This window comes from Triticum dicoccoides, chromosome 7B, assembly GCF_002162155.2.
Source record: "Triticum dicoccoides isolate Atlit2015 ecotype Zavitan chromosome 7B, WEW_v2.0, whole genome shotgun sequence".
Taxonomy (NCBI): Eukaryota; Viridiplantae; Streptophyta; class Magnoliopsida; order Poales; family Poaceae; genus Triticum; species Triticum dicoccoides.
The window spans coordinates 707,018,531-707,028,740 of NC_041393.1; the positions used below are offsets into that span (position 1 = coordinate 707,018,531).

At 44.4% G+C, this 10,210-nt stretch overlaps 2 protein-coding genes across 2 annotated transcripts in view; both read left to right on the plus strand.

The window, feature by feature from the left end:
* LOC119340151 (lysosomal Pro-X carboxypeptidase-like) overlaps positions 1-4,454 on the plus strand; it is a 13,178-nt gene extending 8,724 nt beyond the window's left edge. The window contains exons 3-11 of the mRNA XM_037612054.1: positions 1,349-1,482; positions 2,690-2,802; positions 3,194-3,317; positions 3,482-3,637; positions 3,745-3,897; positions 4,003-4,082; positions 4,200-4,249; positions 4,280-4,286; positions 4,331-4,454. Coding sequence (XP_037467951.1) covers positions 1,349-1,482; positions 2,690-2,802; positions 3,194-3,317; positions 3,482-3,637; positions 3,745-3,897; positions 4,003-4,082; positions 4,200-4,249; positions 4,280-4,286; positions 4,331-4,454 — 941 coding nt within the window. The remainder of the gene's footprint in view (positions 1-1,348; positions 1,483-2,689; positions 2,803-3,193; positions 3,318-3,481; positions 3,638-3,744; positions 3,898-4,002; positions 4,083-4,199; positions 4,250-4,279; positions 4,287-4,330) is intronic.
* Positions 4,455-6,036: 1,582 nt separating this feature from the next.
* On the plus strand, positions 6,037-9,819 carry LOC119340150 (lysosomal Pro-X carboxypeptidase-like). Its single transcript, XM_037612053.1, has 10 exons — positions 6,037-6,550; positions 6,883-7,063; positions 7,234-7,367; positions 8,237-8,349; positions 8,484-8,607; positions 8,775-8,930; positions 9,030-9,182; positions 9,282-9,361; positions 9,476-9,525; positions 9,617-9,819. Exons 1-10 carry the CDS (start codon positions 6,101-6,103, stop codon positions 9,745-9,747), a joined length of 1,572 nt encoding a protein of 523 aa, XP_037467950.1. The 5' UTR covers positions 6,037-6,100; the 3' UTR covers positions 9,748-9,819.
* The last annotated feature ends 391 nt before the right edge of the window (positions 9,820-10,210 follow it).

Here is a 10,210-nt window from a genome sequence, read left to right on the forward strand (position 1 = left end):
AGAGAGAGAGGGGTAGTCTCACCAAGACAATGCGACAACATTACCAACCGGCTCCTTAAACCGCTGAGATCAAATGTTCGAAGTCCAAATCCGCATGAGGTGATCTCGAGGTGATGTCGAGGTGACTCCAAATCAGCATGGAGCTCAGAGAGTTGATGAAGATGTGGTGGGTGTCTTACAAATGTGCACTAAGCGGGCTTTTCTTTTGAAGCAACATTGGCAAGACCATTTCGTAGATTCGCATGCAATCCATCTTGCATGGTCTATAGAGTACGATGTTGGTTTTTTCCGGTCGACGGTGGCGGCGGCCGCAGGCGTCGTTTCCTCCATGAAGGCTCCGTTGTGGTGTTCCCTTTCCTTCATGGTTCTCTGGGTGAAAACTCGATCTTCGGGGTCGGGCGGTGGCGACAATCCGATGTCATGCCCTTCGTGAAGGCACCACCTTGGAGTCCATCCTCTGTCAGTGTCCTGCTTCACTTCTTCTCGGTGGCTAGTTCTCGGGAGGTCCTCGTTGGCTACAAGTGGTTCTTTTTGGCTCATCTGTAGTGCTTGGTGGTTGATTGGGTAGTGTGGCGGTGCGTCGACACCCTTGTATCTTGCCTTGGGTGAGTGTGGTGTGTGTGTTGGTGGCTTGTTGTATCCGGATGTGTATCTCTGGTCGTTGCTTTATATATGAAGTGGGGCAAAAGCCTTTTTCAGTATTAAGTGGGTGTGGAGGCTGGGAATGTGGTGGCTAGGGGTTGCTGTAAGCCAAACAGAAGTGGTGAAGTTGTTTCTCAAACAAAAGAGAGTTGTTGCAGTTATGGTAGCTTTATTTTTTTGCGAAGAAGGGTCCCTATATATTATAAATTTCACCAGTAGTACAAAGCACTCCTGACATAGTAAAAATAACATTGAGGTCCTTGGACCACTACCGCCAGCAGAACAAGCCGTCCACGCGCTCCTTTCACTCTTCCTCTATCGGTGTCAGCCTGACCTTGTCGATGACAGTTGGGAAGTCTTCGTGCATGTGTCCCTAAGTACCAGCATCCTGGACAAGGTCGTTGCTGTTGAACCCATGAATCGGTCCGAAGTGCTTGACACCATATGTGGTTGTAAAGAATGTGAGGCGAGAAACCTAACCTCGCCACTCCAAGGAGACGGCAAGACAGGAACTCTGTCGAATCTGCCCTGATGGCTAGGTTAGAATGGAAGAATGGTCAATAGACGTGACCGATGGAGCCAGGGTGCTGGGATTGGTAGTTTTGTGGAGATCAAGATGAGCTAATATACACTAATGTTGCCATGTCAATATTACAAAATAAACTAATGATGTCTTATGGTCTGTGGCTTTGGCTGTTGGTTCTAGTGTTGGCTTCATGGTTCAGGTTAAAGTATCCCCATGTTGCCATCGGAGCCCTGGCGTCTTCTGCACCCATCCTGCACTTCGATGACATCACCCCGTGGTCAAGCTTCCATGATACCGTCTCACGGGACTTCAAGGTAATTTTCTATATCTAAATAACTAGCTGTCACTAACTATTTTAAAAAACATGCAGCTATGCTATTGCTACCTCATTATCCTAATAAGTTCTACTTCCTCCGTTCCTAAATATAAGTCTTTGTAGAGATTTCACTATGGACCACATACGGAGCAAAATGAGTGAATCTATACTCTAAAATACATCTAGATACATCCGTATGTGGTCCATAGTGAAATCTCTTCAAAGACTTATATTTAGGAACGGGGAGAGTAGAAATTAATTGCATGCATGTGTCCTTCGCACCAAGTTTTCTTCTCCACATTTATGCGGGGTTTTTCTTCTTCTGAATTCCCTACTCATAAGTGAGCGCACATATGATGCGATCAAGATATACAATATTATAATTAAAATACTCATATTGATACAATAAAATCACATGGAAATATATTGCAACCAATTCCTGCGGCAATGCGTGGGGTGTCATCTAGTATAATTAATTAGCACTCCATAGTAACAAGAAAAAGAAATAAGTTGGCCTAATTATTGGTCTCGAGAAAGCACGGCAGGTCGACATGAACGTCTTCTGCAAACTGATTGATGGTGTCGGCTCTGGAAATTATTAGTACTGCTACTGATTGCACTTGTCACTTGTTGTCCGGTAGCATGTCTCTCTTCCTCTCATCCTCTGGTGTTATCAATACTATCATATTGGTTTTCAGTTCTGGATTATGAATTAGTGAATGGTGATGGCGGCTAGCCCTTGCACTTTCCATGGGCATTCAGCTTAAATTTATTTGATTGAATGTTACCTTCCAGCCAATGATGTATATGTCTAGGTGAGGTCTTGATTATGAGTTCATCATGGCTATTCAGTTGTTGATTAGCTTGGTGGCGATGCTCAACCGCATCAAGAGACTATTTTTTTGAACCATGACTGCACGTGAACTAAATAAATAGCACTGAAGGACTATCAATAGGCGGTTGGGAGTAAGGTCCTCATTTGGCCAAAGATATGCAGATTGATGCATTTTGTTCATTACTGATGATGATGACGCATCTGTTGCTAATAACATAGGGATAGGATATAACATGGAAATGGAATGATAAGTAACTAGCTAGTGACATCTTTGTCTGACTGGTGCTTGATTAGTCCTTCTCCCCAGATCAAGTTTCCATGGAAACCCAGGTGTTTAGTCAGCTGATTGTAACATCCAACTATTTTGCAGTCCGAGAGCCTGAATTGCTTCAGTGTCATCAAGGCAGTCTGGGATGTGCTAGATAACAGGGGATCCAACGATACAGGGCTCTTGGAGCTCAGCAAAACCTTCAGGGCCTGCAAGTAAGCTTTGCTTAACACAATTACTCAATCTTTTCATGAAGAGAGAAAATGGTTTTTTTTTCTTTACTCATAACTGTATAGGACACCGGCCGCATGGAATAAAACTTATTGATATAGAGAGAAAAACAAGAGATTAAGACTGCAAGTATTCTTTTCTATCTGTAAAGTGTAAGTAAAGTAAACAAATAGTCAAACCTTGTAGCAAGAAATACATGAAAAAAAATGACTTGCAGCCCCAAACAAGGTACATTAAGTTCAATGATAAATCGATGGACAAATCTAATCTTGCCATGTTAACTGGAGTGGTGAACTAATGAAGGATTTCATACTTTGAGCAAATCGACAAGAAATGACACTGGTTCATGGCGTTGCTTTACCCTTTGAATCTTAGGACCGTGCAGTTCATTTATTCGCTGAGCAGCTGGCTACAGACAGCGTTCATCCACACAGCCACGATGGACTATCCAACCCCAGCAAATTTCTTAATGAATCTGCCTGCTTACCCAGTCAAGGAGGTTAGCCACTTGTAACCTAATTTACAACTATTATTCTCGCCTGCATTACATCAAATGAATGAGAGTAACTTGAGTTTCAGAGTTACCAAACCGAGTCATGCAAAAAGAGGACCTGTTCTTTTTTCTCCTCTGCTATGCATGTAATTCTCCTGACATTTCTGCAGATGTGCAAGATCATTGATTCTTTTCCTGCGGGAGCAGACGTCATCGACAAGGCTTTCGCTGCGGCAAGCTTGTACTACAATTACACAGGCGACAAGAAATGCTTCCAGGTGGAGGGTGGCGATGACCCTCATGGCTTCAAAGGATGGGGCTGGCAGGTACAAGCCTGACTCACATACATGTGTATGTGGTGTACTGAACTACTGATAACACATGAAGACTGAGAAGATCATATATGTGTTTTATGAAACAAACTGTTGTGCAGGCCTGCACAGAGATGGTCATGCCAATGACGGTGTCGAACGAGAGCATGTTCCGACCATCCAGCTTCAGTTACGAGAAGATGTCCGAGAGCTGCCTTGCGGGCTACAGAGTTCGTCCAAGGATGCACTGGATCACTTCTGAATATGGTGGCCATGTAAGTTTTTGTTCAGATTTTCAGTGTTTGTATACGACCGTCAGTAGCAGCATTTGTTTGGGTTACATGTGCTCACCTGGTACTGCATTGCACAACCCACTACAGAAAATTGACAAGGTTCTCAAGAGGTTTGGGAGCAACATCATCTTCTCCAACGGGATGCGAGACCCGTGGAGTGGAGGCGGGTAGGAGTAAAAGATTTCTCACCATCTGATCTATTCATGTTGATAGTTTCAACCATTTAGGTAGCAATTTTACCATAGTAAACAATAGTAATAGCTTTCCTTCTGAACTGCTACCAGGGTACTCAAGAACATATCATCCAGCATCATTGCTCTTGTCACGGAGAAAGGTAAACTTGAAGTTGTAGAAAATATGTAAGGTCAAAAGTATTGTTAACTTACGAGTGGCTACTTCTTGTGGTGATGTTCAGGGGTTTGGACTTGAGATCTGCAACCAAGGATGATCCAGACTGGATTGTAGAACAAAGGAGACAGGAAACTGAGATCATACATGGATGGATAGATCAGTATAACAAGGACATTGCACAGACGTAGCAGCAAGAAGGCGCCATTGATTTTCAGTCATGGAAAATAAATATGGCTTGGTGGCTTTGTTAATCTATTAATCTGAAGTCAGGCAATCGCCTTTTATCTAAATAAATAAATAAATAAATATGGTTACATGCAAAATGTAAGGATTTTCCTTTCTTCTACAGGGTGATAAGCAGTAAAAGAAGAAGATAATGCATTAGTGCAACTTCAAATTCAACAAGACACCAGAAATTCTTGAACTTAAGCGGTCATACGTGAATCATGAATGCAGAGGGTCTATTTTTCTTCGTAACTGTTGGAGTGAACATTGAATTTAGGGACAAACATGTATTTGTCCCTGCTGAAAATTTTAATGCATGGTTTTGACATATGCGATGTCTATGACGCGTGGGGTCTGAGTCCACATGTTATACACATTGGCCATATTTCACAAAAATAAATAAATTGACATGGGCCATGTTATTAATTTGCAGGGGCCTCTCAGGAAAGAAGCGACATTGCATTAAAAACAAGTGCACCCAAACTGGTTATAACTGACATAACATAGCATAACACTGTTTGTTCTTGTATACACAACACTGTTTATGATCCCAGAAAATAAGACCAATTTAAAAGCTAAAGCTATGTTGATGGAAGCCCCCAAGCCTGCTTCTAATTAACTCGACCGCTGCAATTTGCACAATTTCACAGATACAATATGAAAGCATCATCTTGAGTGAAATCCTGCACCACAGAGGTTTGATTTAGATACACCTGATCAGCTCAGCAGATTCATATGCAAAGTCTGAAAGGCCTAGAGATAGTGTCAAATCATCATAAAGAAGGCACATAGTTTTTTCACCTGAATATGGTCTTGTTAAAAAAAAGGATTGATCCAGAGAGAAGGGAAACCAAATGGAAATCCTAAACAGGTCGACCCTATTTATGATAAAAACATACGAAAAACCACACAAGCAATGAGGCCTTGTCGACCACACGGCACACGACCATAGTCTTAGCGAATGCACACTTTCAGATCTGGAGCCGCCGCTCCGACTTGTCCCGCTCGCATGCAAGCCGCAACTTCACGTAACTCGGCAGCCACATAGTCCTTTGTTACTCGCGCCGATCCATAATAAGTGTTAGTAGTTTTGAACTAAGGTTGCACTAACCTTAATTCAAAATTGTGACACTAATTTTGGATCGGAGGGAGTAATAGTTATCTTCCAACCACACAATTTTATTTTGAGACGTCTTATAATGATATTAGTGGATCAATTCATATTACGACAATAAGATTAATACAATAACAATCGGCCCCGCCGCCGCCATCCTAGGGCCCGGCGCGGATACGATGACGCAGGGGCAGGCGGGAGGTGGTGGCCGGGCCGGCGGCGGCTAGGATTTTCCCCGAGTCGCCCAGCTCGGGCGATGCGGGGGACATGCCTCTACCTCTTCATGGAGGTTCTTATATCCCGGGAATTCCGTGTAATGTTGTTGATTGATTAATAAAACTGACATTTCTCTAAGAAAAACTTAGTGTCGTACGACCATCTTGTCTCGTCTGCGTTCTTAAACCCCACAGAACGCTTTATGCAAAGAAAATGAACCCCACACGACACGAGCACTGACACGAGCAATCTGCAGTGAGAGCTCTAGCGACGGCAAAAATGGCGGCCTCCTCCTCGCTCCTCGCCGTCGGCCCGGCGCTCCTCGTCCTCTTCTTCACGGCGCTCGCGCCCGCACCACTGGCAGCAGCAGCGACCTCCTCCAAGCTTCCCAGCCAGCCTCCTCCTTTCCCTGCTGGACTCGCTCCTCTGCAGCAGCACCGGGCGGCAAGCTCGAGCGGCAGGTACACCACCGCCGCCACGGCCCCCGCGAAGCCGTACACGGCGCACTACTTCCCGCAGGAGCTGGACCACTTCACCTTCACGCCCAACTCCTCCCGCGTCTTCTCCCAGAAGTACCTCCTTAACGACACCTTCTGGCGGCGGAAACCCACCGCCGGGCCGCTGTTCGTGTACACCGGCAACGAGGGCGACATCGAATGGTTCGCCGCCAACACCGGCTTCATGTTCGACAGTGCGCCCGACTTCGGCGCCCTCCTCGTCTTCATCGAGGTACCCTTTTGGCCACATCCTCTGCCATGGCTGATATCGTCGGTGACCGCACGCGCCCTGGTCCAAAATTTGGTTGTCCTATTGATTCTGTCGAGACAAGACACCATTTTTGCTGTTGTTTAAGCATCCATAATAGTAATCACTTGTTTAAATTTTGTTGTTCTCATGCTAATTGGCATCCATAGTAATTACACTCTATTTTCCCTCTCACAATGAAAAGAGACGCAAGCTTTATGTATTCGTGAAAAAAAAAGAAATTACTAATTAGTACTAACTGCAATCACTTGTTCAACTAGTATAATAGTACTAACTTGTTTGAAATTTGTGTGCAGCATCGGTACTACGGGGAGTCGAAGCCGTTCGGAAATGACTCGTACACGTCGGCCGACATGCTGGGTTACCTGACGTCCACGCAGGCGCTCGCCGACTTCGCCATCCTCATCACCAGCCTCAAGCAGAACCTTTCTGCCGTCGATGCCCCCGTCGTTGTCTTCGGCGGCTCCTACGGTGGCAGTAAGTCCATCACCAACGCGTATCCCCATATCGCCAATTAAATCCATGTGTGCGACAATCTTTTTTGAGAGAAAATTAGGATGAGCTAATCTACAATAATAATGTAGTCAGTGTGGATGCATCTTCCAAAAATAAAGTACAGTAAATGATTTTATGCCTGTTGTTTCTAGTGCTGGCTTCATGGTTCAGGCTCAAGTATCCCCATGTCGCCATAGGAGCACTGGCATCCTCTGCTCCGATCCTGCAGTTCGACGACATCACCCCATGGTCTAGCTTCAACGACGTTGTCTCGCAGGACTTCAAGGTAATAATAGGAATTAATCACTACTACTGCATAACATCATCATGCTTTAACTTCCTCAAAAGTAGGTCAAATAATTCCTGGATGAATGGCCCAGTGTCACTGGTCAAATTATTAGTGATGATAAGGCATGGCAGATCAACATGCTCTCCTCTGGATACTGAATTTCACTTGTTGTCACCGTGTCGGCTCTGAATTACTATTAGTAGTGAATTTCACTTGTTGTCGTGTTATCAGTGGGCTCCCTGGCGTGCTGCAGGGTGCAGTTGGGTCACTGACATGTGGGCCATCCAGCAGACGGGCCCACATGTCAGTGACTGAACTGCACACTGCAGTACGTCAGACGATCCCTGTCCGTTATCAGTACCCTAGCGGCACATTAGTGGTTTTCAGTTGTGAATTATGAATAGGTGGTGGCCCTTTTCTTCATGAGGATGTAGCTTAACAAATACGTTTGGTTGGAATCTTCCAAGAAAAGAACATGGAATTTAAGTGCGTGATTGAAATGGCTAATGATGTGGATGTCTAGGTGATCAGGTCTTACCTTAATGAGTTCACCATGTCTAATGGTTCATTTTTGGATTAGCCTGATTGCGACGCTCAACCGCACAGAAGGGCTATCAATAGGCGGTTGCAAATAAGGTCCTCACTTGTCCAAAGATATGCAAGTTGATGATGCCCTGTGACACAACTATTACGTACTAATACGGCAGAGACAAGATATAACAAGGAAAGGGAATGATGATTCACTTGCTAGTGACATCTTTGTCTTATTCATGCTTGATTAGTAGCTGTCCCAAGTCAAGTTTCCAAAAAGATAAATGTGTTTAATCAGCTTATTCTAAGTTTGTAACATCCAACTAATTTTGCAGTCTGAGAGCCTGAATTGCTTCAGTGTCATCAAGGCAGTTTGGGATGTGCTAGATGAGAGGGGATCAAACGAGACAGGCCTCTTGGAGCTCAGCAAAACCTTCAGGACCTGCAAGTAAGCTTTGTCCAACTGATATTGTTTTGGACATGCAAATCTCATCTTGTCAACGGAGGATATGGACATCATACTTTGGCGAATCGACAACGATGACTCGGGTTGGTGACATTGCTCTATCTCATGTATTTTAGGACAGTGCATTCCGTTTCTCGTCTGGGATTGTGGCTAAGGGCAGCATTCACCACCACTGCCATGGTGGACTATCCAACCCCAGCCAATTTCATGATGAATCTGCCTGCTTATCCTGTGAAGGAGGTTAGCCACTTGCAACCTAATTTACAACCCTTACTCTCGACTGCATTACTACATCAAATGAATCACGAATGAGGAGAGAAACATGGGTTTCAGAGCTACCAAACTGAGTCTGAGGACCTGTTTTTATTCTTTTCTGCTGAGCATGTAATTCTCCTGACTTTCTGCAGATGTGCAAGATCATTGATACTTTTCCCGCCGGAGCAGACGTCATCGACAAAGCTTTCGCTGCGGCAAGCCTATACTACAATTACACAGGCGACCAGAAATGCTTCGAGGTGGAGGGTGGCGATGACCCTCATGGCCTCCATGGCTGGGGCTGGCAGGTACAAGCCTGACTCACATACATGTGAATGCGGTGTACTGATAACAAATGAAGCCTGAGAAGATCATATATGTGTTTTCTGAAACAAACTCTTTTGCAGGCCTGCACAGAGATGGTCATGCCGATGACGGTGTCGAACGAGAGCATGTTCCCACCATCCAGCTTCAGTGACGAGAAGAGGTCGGAGGGCTGCCACCTGTTCTACGGAGTTCGTCCGAGGATGCACTGGATCACTACTGAATATGGTGGCCATGTAAGTTTTTGTTTCAGATTTTCAGTGTTTACATATCAGTAGCAGCATCTCTTTAGATGCATGTGCTCACCTGGTACTGCATTGCACAACCCACTGCAGAAAATTGACAAGGTTTTAAAGAGGTTTGGCAGCAACATCATCTTCTCCAATGGGATGCGAGACCCATGGAGTCGAGGCGGGTAGGAGCAATAGATTTCACCATATGAATCATGCATGACGATAATTTCGACCATTCAGGTAACAATTTTACCACAGTAAAAATACTAATAGTATTCCTGTCAAACTGCTATCAGGGTGCTCAAGAACATATCATCCAGCATCATTGCTCTTGTCACAGAGAAAGGTAAACATGAAGTTGCAGCAAATATGCAAGGTCAAAAGGATTCTGAAACTTACTTAAACATGACTACTTCTTTTGTGGTGGTGATGTTCAGGGGCCCATCATTTGGACCTGAGATTTGCAACCAAGGATGATCCAGACTGGGTTGTAGAACAAAGGAGACAGGAAGTTGTGATCATACATGGATGGATAGATCAGTACAACAAGGACATTGCACAGATGTAGCAGTAAGAAGGCGCCATTAATTTTCAGTCAAGGAAAATAAATGTGGCTACATGGAAAATGCAAGGACTTTCCTTTCTTCTACAGGGCGATAAGTACAAAAACTTAAGATAGTGCATTAGTGCAACTTCAAATTCAACAAGACACCAGAAATTTTTGAACTTAAGCAGTCATAAACGGATCATGAATGCAGAGGTTCTCTTTTTCTACTTATGGAACTGTTGCGGTGAACAGTGAATTTATCAACCAGAAAATAATTAAGACCAGCTTAAAAGCTAAAGCTATGTCGATGGAAGCCCCTAACCCTGCTTCTAACTTTTTTCTAGAATATGCATAACATTTGTATCATTGCATTAAGAAGTGGCAAAGACGCCGGGTACAACACCTTTTGGCCATTACAATGCCAATCTCTAGGACTAGCAACCACATCCACCACGCACACCACCACACCCACTACGAAACATGC